General features: G+C 49.7%; 1 protein-coding gene across 1 annotated transcript; it reads left to right on the forward strand.

Annotated features, from left to right (window-relative positions):
- Positions 1–17363: 17363 nt before the first annotated feature.
- Positions 17364–19066, forward strand: LOC123041653 (ethylene-responsive transcription factor ERF053-like). Its single transcript, XM_044464238.1, has 2 exons — positions 17364–17445; positions 17635–19066. The coding sequence occupies exons 1-2, from the start codon at positions 17364–17366 to the stop codon at positions 18726–18728; spliced, it is 1176 nt and encodes a 391-aa protein (XP_044320173.1). The 3' UTR covers positions 18729–19066.
- Positions 19067–22019: the final 2953 nt, after the last annotated feature.

Below are 22019 nucleotides of genomic sequence, written 5' to 3' on the forward strand. Positions count from 1 at the left end.
GGTCAGCCTTGCTTGACTTTGCCTGCTCATCATGTCATCATGTTTAAATTACTAAGAAACTTGAAATGGAGATGCTTAAACCCTAGCACCAAATGAATTCAACTAGGGTCAAAATAAAATCTTTTTCATTGAACTCAAAATGCCCTCTAAAAATGTTCAACATTTCTGGTTTAAGGTGGAAGCATCTGCCAAAAATGGTTTATATTTTTGCAGGACATATTGGGCTCTGAATTAAATCATACTCTATTTGCATTTGGGCATTTAAATGCTATAAAATATTCTAAATGCCCAAATAATTCTGAAAATAAGTGTGGGCTGTTGGAAATAATCTAAACAGAGCCCCTGATTATTTTCAGGATTTTTAAAGATGCCTAAGTATTTTAATAAAGCCCTAAAAATTTACAGAATATTAGAAAACTGAAGTAAATAGAAAACAGAGAGAGAGAGGAAACTACCTGGCGCAGCCCACCTGGCAGCCCACTGGCCGACCCAGCACTATGCTGGCCCGTGCCAGCCACCTGCTTCCTCTCGCTAGGCAGGCAGAGAGGAGGGACACGGCGCACGCGCCCGAGCTCGCCGCGCCACCACCCTGCTCGTCTGCATCGCCTGGTCACCGCTTCGACGCCGCAAACGCCTCCCCGGTGTCGCCCCGGTCCATCCGACACCTCACTCTCCCCCCTGCTCTCTCCCTCGCTTCCTCAACGCCATGGCCGATGCAGCCGCGTCCGCGCCGACGAGCACCACCGCGGCCATCGTCCACCCCCTCACCTCTTTGACGCAGCCCGAGCTCCGCCGTGCCTCCCTCGTCCTCCACGACGGCTCACGCGACCGAAAGAGCCCCGAAGTGCCACCCCGCGCTTCTCCCCTCCTCGGCCGCCGGAGATCGGCCTCGCCGCCCCGCTCAGCTTCGGCCTCCCCCGAGCCCGCTGAGCATCTCGTCGCGCCCTCCGTAAGCTCCTGCTCCTGCTTCCCCTCTCCGTTTTCCCCCTCGTGCACCATAGCGACTCCACCGCGCTCACCCGCGCGCACCGCCGCAAACCTCGTCGCCGGCGCTACTCCGGCCACTCCCCGGCCGCGCCACCACCACGGTTGGATGCGGATGAGCGTCCGCATCCCATAGCTGTGCTCCGCGCGCCAAACGGCGCTCCGTAGGCAAAACCCGAGCCGTTCCGCCGTGTCTGGCCTCGCCGGCGTCGAGTCGCCGACGGGTTTGACTCGTTTGACCGCAGTTGACCACTGGTTTGACCTTCCCTGACATGTGGGCCCAAGCCCCTAATTAGTTAACTCGAGATTAATTAGAGCTAACTAATTTAGTTAACTAAACTAGACACTGACATGTGGGCCCTGCCCTGCTAACAGCCTAGTTAGGGTTAGTTTAGCACTAACTAACTCAATTAGTCGACCGAGTCACTGACCAGTGGGTCCCCAGGTCAGGTTTGACCTGGACCGTGCCTTTGACCTGATTACGTCACCTTGACGTCATGCTGACGCAATAATGATTTACTAGAATTATTAATATTCAGGAAATTCCAAAAAATGTTTAAAACTTGTAAAATTCATAGAAAATCAACCGTCACTCCAAATCAAACAAATTATAGATGAAAAATGATCAGAAAAATCCAATCTATCCATCTGCACTGGTTTCATGCATGTTAGAACAACTTAAAGCTGCTGTATACAACAATTTGAATTAATGGCATTTGAAATGTCATATATGGAGTTTGAATTTGAATCTTGGATTCAAACCAACTCCATTTAATCTGCTGCTAGTTGCATTAGCCCAAAACACATTCATATTGCCATGTCATAGCATGCATCATATTGTGCATTGCATTGATTGTGTTTCTTCTTTGTTTGTCGGTGTTTGTCCCCCCTCGGTAGACGCTGTACCGATGATGTGATCGTTGACACTGATGAAGACTCAATGTTATCTTCAGAAGTGCCAGGCAAGCAAAACCCCCTTGTTCATTCCGATACAATCCTACTCTCTCGCTCCTGCTCTCTTTTACTGCATTAGGACAACAACAAGTCATTTGTTACTTGCTGCGGTAGCTGAACCCCTTTATCCTTTGCATGACCTGTCATTGCCACAGTAAATAGATGAAACCCACTAGTATGAGTAGGAGTTGTTTGAGCCCTGTTGTGCCTACTCATTGATGTTTGTTTGTCATGCCTGCTACTGCTTAGAGTTGAGTCAGGTCTGATTCATCGGGAATGAATCAGAGGTGTGTGAACATGTCCTACTGTGTGTGAGCTAAGTGTGTGAACACGATTTGGTAAAAGGTATCGGTGAGAGGCCATGTAGAAGTACATGGTGGGTTGTCTCATTGAAGCCGTCCTTAGGAACTGAGTTCTGTGTTTGTGATCCATGATTCAGCTACTACCATGCATTGGGCCCTGAAATATGACCCCGCTCGACTTCTTAATCACCCCTGTTCTCTGTCCAGGAGTTGCTACTAGTTTCTAGTGTTTGTAGGATATGTCTTGGAGGCCGTGAGCAGCGCTGACCCGAGGGGTGGGCTGTGATGCGGTAGATACACCGTGGCCGGGTATACCGGACACCCGTTAGGTGTCTCGGAACCCTGCTCACATCGTTTGGGGCTGTGAGCGAAACCCCGGCCGGATCTCCTCATGGATGGAACCCGAATAGGCGATAAACCTAGACTAGAGACTTTAGTGTTTAGGTAGGTCGTGGTCTACACCCACGTCGGCTTTTGCTTGAAGTCTGCCGAGCACATGTCGTGTGCAGACGCTAAGTGGTGGAAACATGTATGAAGAAGTACACCCCTGCAGGGTTAACATCATCTATTCGAATAGCCGTGTCCGCGGTAAAGGGCTTCTGGGTTGCTTATATCAGTTCATAGACAAGTGAAAGTGGCTACCCTAAAACACGCAAGATAAGCGTGAGTGCTATGGATGGCGTTCTCATAGGGAGACGGGAGCGGATCCATAGTGGTGTATTGATATGGTGAATATGTGGACTCGTGTGCGCCACCTCAAAAGAGTTACTTGCAGTCGTAGTTCAGGATAGCCACCGAGTCAAAGCTGGGTTGCTGCAGTTAAACCCCACCATCCCCTTTGTTGATAATGATGCATATGCAGATAGTTCTGATGTAAGTCTTGCTGGGTACATTTGTACTCACGTTTGCCTATTTTATGTTTTTGCAGAGAGACTTCAGTCTCACTAGTAGTTCCACGTGGACTTCGACGTTTAGCTTGTTACCTCAGCTACGATCTTGTGCCCTCGGCAGGATCTGGTAGATAGCCAGGCTTCTCAGCCTTTTTCATTTGTAGATGTCTGTACTCAGACATGTTAAGCTTCCGCTTGTGCTTTGACTTGTATGCTCTGAATGTTGGGTCATGAGACCCATGATTGTAATATCTCGCTCCTCGGAGCCTATTGAATTAAATGCTTGAGTTGTAGAGTCATGTTGTGATGCCATGTTGTATTTGCACATATCGAGCATATTGTGTGTATGTTATTGAAATGCTTGGTATGTGTGGGATCTGACTACCTAGTTGTTTATTCTTAGTAGCCTCTCTTACCGGGAAATGTCTCCTAGTGTTCCATGGTAGCTTGCTGCTGCTCCGGAACACTTAGGTTGGCCGGCATGTGTCCTTCTTCGTTCCTGTGTATGTCCCTTCGGGGAAATGTCACGCGATGAGTACCGGAGTCCTGTTAGCCCGCTACAGCCCGGTTCGCCGGAGTCCTGCTAGCCCAGTGCTACAGCCTAGATTCACTCGCTGATGACCGACACGTTCGATGCTGGGTCATGGATGCCTGTCCCTGTAAGTTTGTGCCACTTTGGGTTTACGACTAGCCATGTCAGCCCGGGCTCCTTATCATATGGATGCTAGCGACACTATCATATACGTGTGCCAAAAGGCGCAAACGGTCCCGGGCAAAGGTAAGGCGACACCCATGGGAATACCGTGCGTGAGGCCGCAAAATGATATGAGGTGTTACATGCTAGATCAATGTGGCATTGAGTCGGGGTCCTGACAGCTTTGATATCAGAGCCTAACTGCCTGTAGGATTACCGAGCCAAACTGGTCGAAGTTGTGTCTAGAAATGCTTTAGTTATGTAAGGGAATTGATTGTGGGATGGAACATAAGGCTCTTTTTACTCCTTATACCTCATGGCCTTCTGATCTGAGTCATCCTCTTCTCTTCTACGGGGATTAAGAACTAGGCTATCTCCTCTTTCTATCAGGATCACGTGTTACTAATCTATAGACTTATAAGATTGTTGGATGTAAGCCTCAGTCCAGTTCCTACCACTTCTGTATGTTAACTGATGATCTCGAAACCTTGATATTGTGCTTCTGAGTGGCTATGCCACCATTTCTGTAGTATGTCTCCAAACTTTTGAGCATTTACAGCCGTTATGCTGTCCGAATCATCCCAGGTTTCTAAACAATCTGATGCACTTGCAAATCCTTTCCCTCTGGTTTTTATGTTCCTTTGGGCCAGGTTAATCACACTAATTGCTGAGTTGAGGTATTCTATTGCCTCGACATATATGTTGGAATTATCATTATGACCCTAGGTGTCCTAGGGGATCATCTAGTAATCTAGCCATGATTTGTGTCCCAGTGTGATGATTCTGGCCTTTATTCTCGAAAGCATCCCGTGATGCTACTTAGTAGTAGATATTCTATTCCTGGGTTCTTGAACCCGAGATTCACTCTACTTACTTCATGTTGATAGTGTCTGCTAGTTCCTTTAGGATATTAGTAACTTTGCGATAGTCCTCGAGGTCCGTGGTATTTCCTTCTTCCAAATACTATGAACCGCTTATGGCAGATGTTTATTGGATCAAAAGATCACAATTAGAGTACTCTTGAGGAGTTCTCCATTCATAAATTGTGACTCTGCCAGTCCTACCTCTCTGCATGGGTTATCCGAAAGAAACATGTTGAACTTGGTTCGACATACTAATCTATTCATCCACAACTCAGAAAGTTATATGTTCTTTGAGTTGTCCCTCTTAGTCGTCTTCTGACCCTCGTCTATCATTTGATAGTCAAGAGTATGCATGCATTCCTATTACTCTTGTGGTCCGTCAAGCCATTCTATTCCGGAATGACTAGGAGAAACAAACTCCAGTACCTTGTCCATTTCCAGGATTGGGTCAAAGCAGTCATACTCCACAGATCAAATTGCTAATCTTGCTTTTGCTCTGTTCTACCTTGGAGTATTACCATCTTTATATCAAGAATGTCATGGGAATTGCACACCATCCTATGAACTCTTGACACAGTGATACTTCTCTCTATCATTATTCATTTCTCGGTTCCCGTGTTGTTGCAATCGGAATGTCGACAAGTGAATCGTGATGTGTGAAATCAATACTCCTAGCAACCTTGTTGCTTGGTAGTTAAAGGACAATAATTTCATTCTTAGCATGTTGGTTCTTGAATCATCATTCTAAGACTGTTCGTGCTACCTAGTCCTTATTTCTGGTGCACTCTTCGATCAATGAGTTAGGGTTTCAATCCCTTGCTTAATTGATCATATCACCTTGCCTCGGAAACAAGATTGTTTTCGAGTTTAATAACATATTGGTGGTTCGTAATTTTCCGAATATCTTCTCGGAAGTATTACCAGGTTGTCACCTGACCGCTATGTTGGGTTCGTGATCAAGTTGGTTTTTCATAAACCACCCCCTTCTCCAAAAATCTGTGTTGGATACCCTGAGCTAGTTGGTAAACTGAACAACAACTTGGAGAGTTGGAAGATGAAAGTTTGTTTGACTTAGTTCATTTTCAAAGGGATATCCTTGTGTTTATGTGGTTGTTGAAGAAAGATGATATCTCCACCGATTGGTCCCTGTGATCAGTTGTTGGATTTATTGCCTTGTCAGAATTTTGACTTGAGTATGGGCTATCGTCAAGTCAAGTCAGAACCAATGATACTCGTAATGTTGTCTTACTCGTGGATTTTCCTCGAGCATACACCATTATGTCTTTTGGGTCTGACCAATACTATCACCTTGTTCACATAGTTATGGAATTCCATCTCCATGGGAACCTGGATGAATTGTTGTTGAGCCCATTGACAACATCCTTATCTCCTCCATGATTTTGTTGAACATTAAGCTAGTATTGGAAACTTTTGTAAGCATTATCTTCGTGTTTCGTTCATGAAGGATATGCTTGGATAAAAGAAGTGACTTCCTCCGATTCACGTGCATTTGGTGCAAGTTGTCGCCGTGAGTTCGAGAAAGATTGTTTCTGTTTTCTTTGGAATCATCCCAAGTCAGTCATGCATGTGCGAAGTATTCTATGGTCTGATAGACTGATCATCTTCATTCTATACGTATCCCTAGTACACCAAGCCACTGATTGATTTGTTCAAGGAGAAGAAGCTCCTTCCTAAGAGTATACCCTATGCAAGGACTTCGATATCCTCGATGATGGTTCCCCACCGGAACTCGGTAGTGTTTTATTGTAAGACTACCATGTGATCATGTTTGTCTGGGACAACGTGTTCACATGTGTGTAGCAGAACTAGCTCATGTTTTGGAGCTTGCTATCGTAGTTCATTTCCCGAGAATCTCACAACGTCATCTCGTCGATTTGTGTTGCGAACTTTCTTTTTCTTTCTAGACTCGATGAGTCTGGAATATCCTGACACCAGCCAGATCTCAATCTCAGGCAGATATGATGGTTGGAACATTTCCCAAGAACTATAATATTGGTCTCTTGATAACCGGTAAAGTGGATGTCGTGGCCAACACACCCAGCCGGAAGACCTATTATTGTAGTATCTTGATTGAGGAAGTGGGCCACCTCCCCATAAGGACTTCATAGGATTTACTCCCTAGCTATGCCTTATGATTTTTGTGTTTCCGAAGTACGACCTTTATTTGATGTTCTAGATACCAAACCATTTCAAGGAATGGGATACGCTAGTACATCAAGGAGAACATTAGAAGCGGAGTGCTAAATGTCTCTCGGTCGATCATCCAGATTTCGCCCCCTTGGCCTCGCTAAGGTGAAATCCGAGAAAGTGTTATCCTCCTTTGCATCTGCATCGTCCATTGCTATTCATCATGGTAGTATGCTGTGTTGCCAGGGTCCTTGACACGGATGTTGGTAAAACCTTGATGAATATGGAAATGCTCAAGTTCTTGAGAGCACGCGCTAGCGCTAGGTGTTACCATCGGCACTAACTGGGATTGCTCTCAGTTTCCTCGGTTATGCCATAACTTTTCAAACAGTGGACTCACTCTCTACTGTTGAGCTTCTCCTCAATTACTAAAATCATCCCTTGTGTGGTTTTCAACAAGGTAATCCACATCATCCATTCTAATCCGGGTATGCCATTCTACCGAACCCCTCCAAACGATCGCTCGAGAATTGCCTTAGGCTGGTATAAAGAGTCTCAATGATCTTTGAATCAAAGGTAATTCTTTTTGCCACTTAAGGGGTGATCCTATGAGTCACCTCCTCTAAGATGTCTCGTTATGGTTTCATGTCACCTTAACTCGTCGCTGCGCTGACAACCGTTCACCACCTTCTTAAGTGTGGAATTGTAGTCTACCTGGTCAACCTCCGTCATCTGTTCCACTCCATTCCTCTAGAGGTGTGCTTCGTCTCTCAGCTCGAGAGATGTTGCTATGTCTCATTCCATGAGTTAATCCTGAGTTGTTCGACCTTCGAGAAGAACGATTCTTTTAGGGTCTTTCCTTTCCTCTCGTTGTCATGTTAGTTGGAGTTCTCAGAGCAAGACTTCGAGACAATGATGATGAACGAATCAATGTTCATTTGAAGTGCAACCTGGATCGTGAAGATTGTGTTAGTTTGCGCTTCCCTTTCATCTTACTCTACGCTTGAATCTCGGGACGAGATTCTTGTTTAGTGGGGGTGAGCTGTCACAGCCCCAGGTCAGCCTTGCTTGACTTTACCTGCTCATCATGTCATCATGTTTAAATTACTAAGAAACTTGAAATGGGGATGCTTAAACCCTAGCACCAAATGAATTCAACTAGGGTCAAAATAAAATCTTTTTCATTGAACTCAAAATGCCCTCTAAAAATGTTCAACATTCTGGTTCGAGGTGGAAGCATCTGCCAAAAATGGTTTATATTTTTGCAGGACATATTGGGCTCTGAATTAAATCATACTCTATTTGCATTTGGGCATTTAAATGCTATAAAATATTCTAAATGCCCAAATAATTCTGAAAATAAGTGTGGGCTGTTGGAAATAATCTAAACAGAGCCCCTGATTATTTTCAAGATTTTTAAAGATGCCTAAGTATTTTAATAAAGCCCTAAAAATTTACAGAATATTAGAAAACTGAAGTAAATAGAAAACAGAGAGAGAGAGGAAACTACCTGGCGCAGCCCACCTGGCAGCCCACTGGCCGGCCCAGCACTGTGCTGGCCCGTGCCAGCCACCTGCTTCCTCTCGCTAGGCAGGCAGAGAGGAGGGACACGGCGCACGCGCCCGAGCTCGCCACGCCACCACCCTGCTCGTCTGCATCGCCTGGTCACCGCTTCGACGCCGCGAACGCCTCCCGGGTGTCCCCCGGTCCATCCGACACCTCACTCTCCCCCTGCTCTCTCCCTCGCTTCCTCAATGCCATGGCCGACGCAGCCGCGTCCGCGCCGACGAGCACCACCGCGGCCATCATCCACCCCCTCACCTCTTTGACGCGGCCCGAGCTCCGCCGTGCCTCCCTCGTCCTCCATGACGGCTCACGCGACAGGAAGAGCCCCGAAGCGCCACACCGACGCTTCTCCCCTCCTCGGCCGCCGGAGATTGGCCTCGCCGCCCCGCTCAGCTTCGGCCTCCCCCGAGCCCGCTGAGCATCTCGTCGCGCCCTCCTAAGCTCCTGCTCCTGCTTCCCCTCTCCGTTTTTCCCCTCGTGCACCATAGCGACTCCACCGCGCTCACCCGCACGCGCCGCCGCAAACCTCGTCGCCGGCGCTACTCCGGCCACTCCCCGGCCGCGCCACCACCACGGTTGGATGCGGACGAGCGTCCGCATCCCGTAGCTGTGCTCCACACGCCAAACGGCGCTCCGTAGGGAAAACCCGAGCCGTTCCATGTCTGGCCTCGCCAGCGTCGAGTCGCCGGCGGGTTTGACTCGTTTGACCGCGGTTGACCACTGGTTTGACCTTCCCTGACATGTGGGCCCAAGCCCCTAATTAGTTAACTCGAGATTAATTAGAGCTAACTAATTTAGTTAACTAAACTAGACACTGACATGTGGGCCCCGCCCTGCTAACAGCCTGGTTAGGGTTAGTTTAGCACTAACTAACTCAATTAGTCGACCGAGTCACTGACCAGTGGGTCCCCAGGTCAGGTTTGACCTGGACCGTGCCTTTGACCTGATTACGTCACCCTGATGTCATGCTGACGCAATAATGATTTACTGGAATTATTAATATTCAGGAAATTCCAGAAAATGTTTAAAACTTGTAAAATTCATAGAAAATCAACCGTAACTCCAAATCAAACAAATTATATATGAAAAATGATCAGAAAAATCCAATCTATCCATCTGCACTGGTTTCATGCATGTTAGAACAACTTAAAGCTGCTGTATACAACAATTTGAATTAATGGCATTTGAAATGTCATATATGGAGTTTGAATTTGAATCTTGGATTCAAACCAACTCCATTTAATCTGCTGCTAGTTGCATTAGCCCAAAACACATTCATATTGCCATGTCATAGCATGCATCATATTGTGCATTGCATTGATTGTGTTTCTTCTTTGTTTGTCGGTGTTTGTCCCCCCTCGGTAGACGCTGTACTGATGATGTGATCGTTGACACTGATGAAGACTCAATGTTATCTTCAGAAGTGCCAGGCAAGAAAAACCCCCTTGTTCATTCCGATACAATCCTACTCTCTCGCTCCTGCTCTCTTTTACTGCATTAGGACAACAACAAGTCATTTGTTACTTGCTGCGGTAGCTGAACCCCTTTATCCTCTGCATGACCTGTCATTGCCACAGTAAATAGATGAAACCCACTAGTATGAGTAGGAGTTGTTTGAGCCCTGTTGTGCCTACTCATTGATGTTTGTTTGTCATGCCTGCTACTGCTTAGAGTTGAGTCAGGTCTGATTCATCGGGAATGAATCAGAGGTGTGTGAACATGTCCTACTGTGTGTGAGCTAAGTGTGTGAACACGATTTGGTAAAAGGTATCGGTGAGAGGCCATGTAGGAGTACATGGTGGGTTGTCTCATTGAAGCCGTCCTTAGGAACTGAGTTCTGTGTTTGTGATCCATGATTCAGCTACTACCATGCATTGGGCCCTGAAATATGACCCCGCTCGACTTCTTAATCACCCCTGTTCTCTGTCCAGGAGTTGCAACTAGTTTCTGATGTTTGTAGGATATGTGTTGGAGGCCGTGGGCAGCGCTGACCCGAGGGGTGGGCTGTGATGCGGTAGATACACCGTGGCCGGGTATACCGGACACCCGTTAGGTGTCTCGGAACCCTGTTCACATCGTTTGGGGCTGTGAGTGAAACGCCGGCCGGATCTCCTCATGGATGGAACCCGAATAGGCGATAAACCTGAACTAGAGACTTGAGTGTTTAGGTAGGTCGTGGTCTACACCCACGTCGGCTTTCGCTTGAAGTCTGCCGAGCACATGTCGTGTGCAGACGCTAAGTGGTGGAAACATGTATGAAGAAGTACACCCCTGCAGGGTTAACATCATCTATTCGAATAGCCGTGTCCGCGGTAAAGGACTTATGGGTTGCTTATATCAGTTCATAGACAAGTGAAAGTGGATACCGTAAAATACTCAAGATAAGCGTGAGTGCTATGGATGGCGTTCTCGTAGGGAGACGGGAGCGGATCCATAGTGGTGTATTGATATGTTGAATATGTGGACTCGTGTGCGCCACCTCAAAAGAGTTACTTGCAGTCGTAGTTCAGGATAGCCACCGAGTCAAAGCTGGCTTGCTGCAGTTAAACCCCACCATCCCCTTTGTTGATAATGATGCATATGTAGATAGTTCTGATGTAAGTCTTGCTGGGTACATTTGTACTCACGTTTGCCTATTTTATGTTTTTGCAGAGAGACTTCAGTCTCACTAGTAGTTCCACGTGGACTTCGACGTTTAGCTTGTTACCTCAGCTACGATCTTGTGCCCTCGGCAGGATCTGGTAGATAGTCAGGCTTCTCAGCCTTTTTCATTTGTAGATGTCTGTACTCAGACATGTTAAGCTTCCGCTTGTGCTTTGACTTGTATGCTCTGAATGTTGGGTCATGAGACCCATGATTGTAATATCTCGCTCCTCGGAGCCTATTGAATTAAATGCTTGAGTTGTAGAGTCATGTTGTGATGCCATGTTGTATTTGCACATATCGAGCATATTGTGTGTATGTTATTGAAATGCTTGGTATGTGTGGGATCTGACTATCTAGTTGTTTATTCTTAGTAGCCTCTCTTACCGGGAAATGTCTCCTAGTGTTCCATGGTAGCTTGCTGCTGCTCCGGAACACTTAGGCTGGCCGGCATGTGTCCTTCTTCGTTCCTGTGTCTGTCCCTTCGGGGAAATGTCACGCGATGAGTACCGGAGTCCTGTTAGCCCGCTACAGCCCAGTTCACCGGAGTCCTGCTAGCCCAGTGCTACAGCCTGGATTCACTCGCTGATGACCGACACGTTCGATGATGGGTCATGGATGCCTGTCCCTGTAAGTTTGTGCCACTTTGGGTTTACGACTAGCCATGTCAGCCTGGGCTCCTTATCATATGGATGTTAGCGACACTATCATATACGTGTGCCAAATGGCGCAAACGGTCCCGGGAAAAGGTAAGGCGACACCCGTGGAAATACCGTGCGTGATGCCGCAAAGTGATATGAGGTGTTACATGCTAGATCGATGTGGCATTGAGTCGGGGTCCTGACAACTTGGCCCAACAAGACAACCCAAATGGACACGCATGTCCGCCTGCTGTCCGTCCGCTATCCGCCCTGACCCAAGCTTGACCCAAATATGGGACACAAATGAGTATAAAACGGATAGAAGCGGGCGCGCTCATCGGTCGCTACCGTCCGCTCGTGTCCGCCCTGGTCCCACGTACCAGTGACTGCGCACGGCCTTGCTAGCACGCATCTCTCTCTCTCTCTCTCTTTCTCTCTCTCTCTCTCTCTCTCCCTCTCTCTCTCTCTCTCTCTCGATCCCCTCTGCAGCTATGTCGGACGATTCCGACAAGCCCCGGTATGCTCTGCCGCCGTGCTACACACCTACAGCTCCCTCTCGGCGAGCCCTACCTCTCCACCGAGGCGATTTTCCTCTCGCCAGCTCTTCTCGTGTTGCCTGCACCTTCTGATGCGCCTCCTCGATGTCTCCTGCATGCCTCCCCTGCTCTGCACCGCCACCTGGTGCTTATGCATCTTGGCTCGTGGTCGCCGGCCATGGTGGTGCGGCGGTCGCCGGCCTTGGTCCCCCGTGTACAGGTGGTTGTGGGCTTGGCTGGTGGTGCTATGGGGAGCGGAGAGGAACGATGGCATGAGGGGGATCAGAGGGGCGGCGCGCGGAGGGGCACGGCGGCGCCGGCGCTGCTGAGATGGAGGAGATGGGGGCGCATGCAGAGGAGGTGCTCAACTGGTGTAGCTCCGTCCGCGGGTGTCCGCCCGTGTGTCCCGCGTTGGGTTCATCCTCCGTCCGCGCATGCCCGCGACATGTCCACTAGGCGGACGGGCGACCCAAACAGACAAAAAAGGGACAAAATCCGTGTTTTTTTGGGTCACTGCGTTGGAGTTGCTCTCATATGCTCCCACCCTGTCAAAATATAATCCTTGTTAGATTTGTTTTATGTTAAATTTTGTAAAGAGTGACCAAAGTTCATAAAATAAATATTTACAATATCAAATGTATAAGACTTAAAATATATTTCATGATAAATTTAATGGTAGTGATTTCATAGGGTAGATGCTGGCAAACTTTTTTACAAACTCTGTCAGAGCTTACCAAGTTTGACTTAAGACAAAACTAATTATGCACTAAATTTTGACATTAGATGGAGTATTATATATCTGGTAATGTTATCTGGCGAACTTTAGCTAGGAAGGGGTGGCAAGAGAACACATTTTCCTGACAGTTTTAGTTGCAACGAGAGACCAAACTGTGTTAGTTTTAAAAACAAAATGTCTTTCTCTGAAGAAACTATCATCCTATTATGAAGAAACTGCTACACCGCTACAACTAAACCTGACATCTAAACATTCGCAAATGCCGCCCCCTCCAGGCGAACGTTCGCCAGCTAAGAGGACCCTATTTATCATGAAAAACAATAACAAGCATTGATACCACACAAAATCGGCTTACCAAAGTAAAGAAAGAAAAATGAAGCTATCCACAATCTACCTGCCTCATTGCAACATCTTCAAAAACATACCACAAAAACCCTTAGCGTGGACTATAATCTGTTGGTCGATCGATATGTGACCTAACAATAGGTGCATGACTCTAAGACAATGCCTTCAAGAAGAAATCGCCACTTGCATGTTGTTATTGGCTGGTCTAACCAACAAGTTAGACTAGGTGCTATAGCCACCCAGAGTACGTAGTTTTTCGAGCCAACATATTTAACAAGAATATGACGTGCGAACATCTGCTACGCATATATGTGGAAGGATAAATCCCGGGGTTTCATCCCAAGAGAGTACAACCACGATGTTAACCGCTAATGGTGTGATCAACTTCTCTATCGTTCTACTCATATAGAACTTACCGACCAAATAAGAAATCACCAGAAGATCTTATCACTGTCACACTATATCATCTTTGTTAGAAGGGAGAGAGGGATTGGTGGAATAGTTGTTCATTGTATTGCTTGAGCCTCGTGGGCATATATATAGAAGTACATGATCATCTTGGAGTACAAGGCAAGGTAGAATAATATCCTACGCTATCCTAGCTTTTCTATACAATCACGTTACTCAACATCCCCCCGCAGTCACAACGGTAGCGACACAAACGGTGAGACTGGAGAAGAATCCAAAGGCAAGCTAATGGACACCCCCCCCAGTCGTAACGGTCGATGCATCGCGGAGTCATGGCTGGAGTGAAAACCGACGAGGTTGCTCAAGCAGGCGGTAGCCCTTTGTGCCGTTTGTCGAGGTAGCCGAGAGCGTGGGTGGTGGAGTCGTGGTCGAGGTAGCCGTGTGAAGAATGTCGTGGTCGATGTCGAGTCAGGGTGGCCGGTGTCGAGGAAGTCGCTGTGGAGCCGCGGGCGCAAGGGGGCGCCGAGTTAGCATGGGCGCAGTGGTGTCGAAGTAGGGGTGCGCCAGGAAGATGATGTTGTTGACGACGCGTCGCGGCGGGTTTGCCAAGCCCGGGGACACATCATGGACGAAGGCACGCACCGGTGTTGGCAGCACCGGACATGCATAGACGGACGAAAACGAAGTTGACGAAGCGTCGCGCCAGGCTTGCCAGGCCCGGGGACACGTCGTGGACGAAGGCACGCGGCGGTGTTGCCAGCACCGGGCATGCATAGACTGGGACCTGCACAAGCTGTACGCCATGTCGAAGAAGTCGGAGAGGCCAGCAGAGAAGGACTCGACGACGGTTGCGGCGCCAATCGGCACGGGGCCAATGTCGCGCGCGGGTGTCGGAGTAGATGAAGCGGTTGAGGTAGATGACGACGACGCTGGCGACGGGCTGGTGCTCGACAAAGACGAACGTGGTGGACGGGCGGCGGCGGCGGCTACCGGGGTAGCTGCGACGGCGGCCGAAGAAGAGCGGCGGCGGCGGTCTGACGGCGGCGGCGGCGGTTAGGTTATGAGCGCGGCGGCGATGCTCGAAGTAGGCGAAGAACCCTGACAGCGTGACAAAGACCGGCGCGGACGATGGCGTTCCTGCGCCAAAGGAGGTGGTGCGGCGCATGCCATAGGAAGTCGACGCGCGGTGACGGCGGTGGACCGCGGGCCGCGGCGCTACGGCCCGAAGGGGCGACGCAGCGGCGGCGGGCAGGTCGGGGCGATGACGGAAGACCTCGGGACGGTCGCAGGGACCGCGGGCCGCGGTGCTACAGCCCGAAGGGGCGGCGCAACGGCGGAGCGCGGTGTGGTGCAACCGCGTGGACGGCCTCGAGACGGCGGCGTGGACCGCGTGCCACGCTCGCTACGGCCCAACGGGGCAACGCAGCGGCGGCGCGAGGGTCGGTGCAGCCACGGGGATGGCCTGGAGCGGACGGCCTCGAGGCGGCGGTAGACCGCGGACCGCGGCACTACGGCCCGAAGGGGTGACGCGGCGGTGACGCGGGTCGGTGCAGCCGGGAGAAGAACCACAGGGCGGCAGCGCCGCGGCCCGACGGGGCGACACAGCGGCAGCCCGTTGCTCGATCGGCGGAGGGGCGCACGGACTCGGAGACGATCTTCACGGGACCTGCGGAGGCGCGCGTAACTGACGGGCCAGGTCGGTCGCGCGGCGTAGATGAGGCGGATCGCGGCGGCGAGCGGGTGATCAAGCCGATCGCGCGCGAGGTCGGGGACGCCGCTCGGTGGAGGCGTGGTGGCAGCGGAGTCCGAGATGAAGCCGGCGGCGGCGGGCGGCAGGGAGGCTATGATTGGCCGCCGCATGGCGCGAGGCCGCCGGGTCGGGGTGATGCAGGGGTCCCGGTCGGAACAGGGCGCGGTGACGGCCGGCGTAGATCGACGGGCGGGCCGTCGCGCGAACGGCGGCGGTGAAGGGCCGCCGCATGACGCGAGGCCGCCGGATCGGGGCGACCGGTGGGCCGATGCGTGGACGACGCACGAGGCCGCCACGTCGGGGCGACCGACGGGCAGAAGCGCGGACGACGCGCGAGGCCACCGAGTCGGTGAAGAAGCTGGCCAATCGCGCCGGTGTTGAAGTAGAGACGCACGGGGTCAACGGCGGCGGTGGGCGACGCAAACCGGATCACATACACCGGAAAACCAAAAAGTAGACGCCGATCAAAGCGACCGGCGAGAAAGAGAAAAACACGGGGTTTTTGGATCGGGAAAAAGACTCTCTAGGGCAGCCGACCAACACGGTCGGCGACGAACCCTAGGTACGGGCGACGCGGCCCCCGGCGGCGGTCATGGAGGCCGACTGCCCCGGGGGCGGCGCGCAGGTGCAGAAGCGGCGGCGGCTAGGGTTTAGGATCGACTTGCGATAGATACCATGTTAGAAGGGAGAGAGAGATTGGTGGAATAGTTGTTCATTGTATTGCTTGAGCCTCGTGGGCATATATATAGGAGTACATGATCATCTTGGAGTACAAGGCAAGGTAGAATAATATCCTACGCTATCCTAGCTTTCCTATACAATCACGTTACTCAACAATCTTGTCAAGGATTGTTGTGCATGCCATGCATGGTAGCACATAATAACATCTGCCACCAGATACATCTCCTCGAATGCCATGGCCTGTAAGGGCCGAATCATATCTGGCCTCAGCGGCATTCCCCGGTGGTGGCGAGGGAGAGGAGCACCGCTTCACCCACATGCTCCAGCTTACCCGTGGCATTGAGCTACCAGCAGGCGCACCTCCACACTAACAGTTGCAAAGCGCACCAGATCCCGATCGATGCGCAGGGCTTCGGATCCGCGTGCCCTCATCAACACACCATTGAGCAAAAACCACCGTTGTTCCCAATCACCGGACCGACCACTGTATCAACAAGAGAGAAAATCCCTGACACCTTTTAGTGCATGGCCCGCTGTCATAACAGTGTTGGCTGGCGGTAGTGATGACGAGGGAGAGGGGAGGAAGGTTGGCGGCACTAGGGTTCCCCCTTGTACCGCCTTAGAGGAAATACTAGCGCCGTCTGGAAGGAGGGGGTTGAGTCGAGCTTTGCTCTTCACGGGAGTGGAGTTACCTTTTTTTGGGACCGCCTTAGCTGGCGAACCTTCGCCATGAAGCGTGGCATTTGCGAACGTTTTCATGATATATTTAATTGTGTGTGGGTGACAGTTTCTTCAGAATAACAAGATATTTTCTCATATGAAGCCTCAAAACTACCATCCTACCAACAAATGTCATGTCGCTCTGTAGAAACTGTCGTGCCCGATTCATAAAACTACTCGAAAAACGTTCAAAATGCCACCCTCTCCCAACAAACCGCAACCAGATATAATTTCCGGTTTTTTTAACACGGAGTGGAGTTACCTTGGCGAGTCCATGCTCGTGGGGCCCTGACCACCGACCACGATCTTTTGCCCCCGGCGCGCCGTGCCGCACCATGATCCCATCGCAACGAAGCAAAACACTTCCCCTACCCTTATAAGCGTCGTTCCGGTCGCACTCGTCTCGGTATCAGAACCAAAACCCCACCACGCGCACGCTCGTTAGCTCTCTGACTACGCCAAGCGATCATTTTCCTAGCGCCGCGAAGTCTTCTCCGGGCGCATGGACGCGTCGAGCGCGAGCGGCGAGAGTGGAAGCGGAGGCGGTCGCGGGACTGGCAGGAGGTGGAAAGGGAAAGGGGTGACGCCGATACAGGCGCGGCGGCAGCAGCAGCTGGCGCCGGTCTTCGAGGACGCGTCCGCGGCATTGCTGCGCCCGCTCAGGAAGATCGGGAGGAGCCCCGACCGCCTCCACCGGACCACGTCGTCGCTCTCCACTTCCTCGTCGTCGGCCCCGGCCTCTCCTCGGTCTTTCCCCGCCTCCGACGCCGTCGCGCCTTCCGCGCGGCACATCTTCCCCTTCGCGTATGAGCCCTCGGCGACGACGGCGCGCGAGAGCCCGCAGCTTCTCCGGCAGTACTCCAGCATGTCCCAACCAGCGTCGCCGCCGCCGCAGCAGCAGCCTTTGCGGCATCAGCAGATGATCTCGTTCGGCGGTTCTCCGCCGTGCGCGACCCAGTCGTTCTTCATGCCAGTCGAGAGCGCGCAGCAGCAGCAGCATCTGCTGCGGTACTGGAGCGAGGCGTTGAACCTGAGCCCCCGCGGCGGCCTGGCCGGCATGCCGCCTTCGCTGTACCAGCAGCTGCTGCGGGCGCCGCCCCCGCCGCAGAAACTGTACCGCGGCGTGAGGCAGCGGCACTGGGGTAAGTGGGTGGCGGAGATCCGCCTGCCACGGAATCGCACGCGGCTGTGGCTCGGCACCTTCGACACCGCGGAGGATGCCGCCATGGCGTACGATCGCGAGGCCTTCAAGCTCCGCGGCGAGAACGCGCGGCTCAACTTCCCCGATCGGTTCCTCGGGAAGGGCCGCGCAGGAGGGAGCGGCCGCACCAGCGCCGCCAGCTCCGCTGCCACCTCGGCCGCCGCTGGCACCGCTTCCTGCTCATCGTCATCGTCCTCGCCTCCGCAAACTTCTGACGAGGCGGCGGCCAACACGCAGCAAGCTCCGCGGCAGCGGGAACAGGAGCACGCAGAATGGTCCATGCTTGAAAACCAACCACAGCATCCACCCCCAACGACTATTCCCCAGGATGGAGGCTCTCGCGACGCGGCTACGCCCTACTCGGCCGAAATGTTTCACTCGTCGGCGCAGTCCGGCGGCATGTGGGCTCAGGCCGACGAGTCATGGTTCAACACATGGGGCCCTGGCAGCTCCTTCTGGGACTACGAGATGGACGACAGTGCTCGCAGCCTCTTCATTCACCATCCTCGCTTCTCCGGTGAGGATGCCGGCATGTCGCATCCTGGCGCACAAGAAACACCACCGGCGACGGCAGCAGCAGGGACGTCGGACACAACATGCGATGACGTCCCGGTAACCTCTTCTTCTCCTCCTCCAGAAGCACACCAGGCTCCAAACTTCATGTGAAAGGTCTAAACATGCATACACATTCAAAGTTTGAACACCTTGGCGATCGATCCCGGTTAGGATTAGGACAGAGATGCACGCAGGTTGCAGTTTTTAAGACAATTCTGCGGCATCACGCACTTGCACATCACAGCATCGTTTCGGAAGCCATCTGGCCACACATTTATTTCCCAATACTACTTTTCTTCTGGAAACCACAAGGGAATCCTGTACCTTGGCTGCAAATTTTTGGCCAGCTTGACGTATAGGGTGACCAGTCAATCTCTCCTCCATTTACACATTTTAGCACATGTTGAATGTCTTAGATATTTGTTGTACGGAATAGTTTTCAATGTTGTTTGCTGCAAACCTCATCGTTTCATACTTCTATGTGATGGCTCATATGATTTGATATCTATGCATGTTCTATTTATCATTGTACCTTGCTTTGAAACATTCCAACTATTAATTGTTCAGCTATGCTACTTGTAAGTTGCTTGTTCATTTGCACCTTTGGGTACATTTTCTTGGCTTTCAGGGTCAGTATCAGGCCCTTTGTGTTTGATTAGAGTTCTGAACCTGGTACAATGGCAGGATATGTTATTAGACTTATTAGCAAATCACAAATTACCTTAAAACAACTAGTTTGTAATTGAATCATGCAAATGACTTTTAAAAACACTAAATTCTCAAGTCGATTGTGCTACTTCTGGTCTGATCCACCGTTTGCCTATTTCCTAAGTCCTTATCACTGTTTTATAGCCCACTTCATCGGATCCCTACTAGGGCTAGTGATAAGTATCGAGGTGCCCTCATCTTTTGGTGTGAGCGATAACTCTGATTTGGTGAAGATAGCTTTGACGACCATTCTGCAAACATGTGACAAATTTTGGGTTTTAACAATAGTTATTCAAACTCAAGAGGGTTATTGACGGTGTCGGAAGCATGGCGAACCCGACCACGAAGGTCCATTCCTGCATGCAATTGAAGGACAATAAAAGATAGTCTAAAATTGCAATTATGTATGAAGTGCTAGATAGATTGGGTTTTCAAAGATGCGCATTATGGTAGGTCTCGCGACAGTCATGCCTACAACTAAGAGTAGCATTAGTTGGAATTCTTCATCCAGACAAAACCTGAATCTCAGCCCTAGGGTTGGCGTTGCATATCTAGGATACAAGGTGTGGTCAAGATGGCATCCAAATCAAGGCGGAGACCATTATGGATGTTGGAAATATGCCCGCAATAATAAAGTTATTATTATTTTATGTCCTTGTTCGTGATTAAGCTTATATTCTATGCTAGAATTGCATTCGTTACTGGATATGAGATTTGGAGGAAAACCTAATCCCACGTGTGGAATAATAAACGTCAAAGAGATCCCTAGTCAAGCCTCACTCGACTTGATCATGTATTATTGATGGTCTTGTTTTTCTAAAAATGGGCATTGTTAATGTAACAACGATGCCAGCAATAATAATAACACATTGTTACAGTAACAATGGTGTTGGATAGGCCCACTTACAAAATACTATGATATATCACGTCGTCAATATGTTGTCGGTATTTTCTCATAATTTTGTGAACGTTTACTTGCGGCCTTAGACAATGAGAATGTCGTAGACCCGGATACCGGATTGTTGATACATGGTCAACAAACATTACTGTATAACTGGGTAATTATAAAGGTGACTTTCAGATAAGTTGGAAAGTATGTCATGGTCCTAGGTATATCAAAACTAGGATTTACCCCCTCGACGATGGAGAAATACACTCTGGGCCCACTCAATATGATAGTGTCCAGCATTGCCTGGCCGGTATTGTGACAAAGGAGTTATTTGCGGGGATACCGAAATATGAAAATGAGAAAAGAGTACAGACCAGTATTGAGGATAACTAGCACTACAAAATTTCGTCTATTCAGCGACAAAAACCCCGGCGATGAAACAGGAAACGTCGCTAAAAATCATTTTCTGTGATGGTCCACCATCACGAGGTGTTTCCCTCCCAGGGTAGCACCCTAGCCAACTTTGGCGACGTTCTGGCCAGCAATTCTACAATGCTTTTGGACGTCACTAGGCATGTCCATTTTTCTAGACGATTTGTAGTATCACAAAAAATGTTTCTTGTCACAAACAATGTTAGGCGGGTTTAGAAAAATACATAACAAAATGGCTTGTTGGTGTTCAAAACGTGCTCCCCCCGTTCGAAAATAGATGACCCAACTTTATACTAACTTTGTACAAAGTTGGGTCATCTATTTTGGAACGGAGGGAGTAGTACCTTATATTTTCTGCCATGATAGAGTTTATAACATATTAGAATCAAACTTTCGGGGTTTAGGGCTCAGATTCTCGTATCGAAATTCATTGATCAATTTTTCATACGTACACATTTCAGTGAACAATGAGAGCACAATCGGGAAAATATGATCACATAGAAATATATTGAGTTAAAAGTTGTACACTTAACTTCAAATAGTCTAGCTCGACAGCAAAGGGACCCCCAAGTCAAGTGGCAGTACTAAAAGTAATGAAAATATCTTTGAAGAAAAATAACCCATTAGCAGAAAGAAAAAATTGAGCCCTTGGATTCTAGCCAAGGATTGTTGCCTTTGTCGTGGTGATCGCCTAAATAACATGCCGATGGCGTGGTCACTGACTGAACTGGATGAAATGGTAGTACTTTTCATGATTTAGGCTGAAACTAGACTGGACATGAGAGGATTCAGTGGACAACTTCATAAAACATACGGATAATACTTAATATCATTATAAGATATGCAGAAGTTCATACATATTTAACATGCATATTTCCAAAACCTAACAGAACTACTTGAACTTATTCATCCTCATCACTGACGTCCTCCTTGCCGCCCTCATCATCCCAATCGTTGCCGCTGTCCTCCTTTGTCGGCCATCAACACTTCGTTCGTTGCCGAAAATTGCACCTTTTTCCGGAACCAAAATATGACTTTCCATATATAAACCTTTACCTCTCGACCATTCCGAGACTCCTCGTGATGTCTGAGAACTCATCCGAGACTCCGAATAACATTTGGTTACCATTCATCAAATATCCCAGTACTACTCTAACGTCAGCGAACATTAAGCGTGCGAACCCTACGGGTTCGAGAACTATGTAGACATGACCGAGACACCTCTCCGGTCAATAATCAATAGCGGGGCCTGGATGCCCATATTGGTTCCTACATATTCTACGAAGATCTTTATCGGTCAAACCGTTATGACATCATACGTAATTCCCTTTGTCTATCGGTATGTTACTTGCTCGAGATTCGATCGTCGGTAT

Source organism: Triticum aestivum, chromosome 2B, assembly GCF_018294505.1.
Source record: "Triticum aestivum cultivar Chinese Spring chromosome 2B, IWGSC CS RefSeq v2.1, whole genome shotgun sequence".
Classification (NCBI taxonomy): domain Eukaryota; kingdom Viridiplantae; phylum Streptophyta; class Magnoliopsida; order Poales; family Poaceae; genus Triticum; species Triticum aestivum.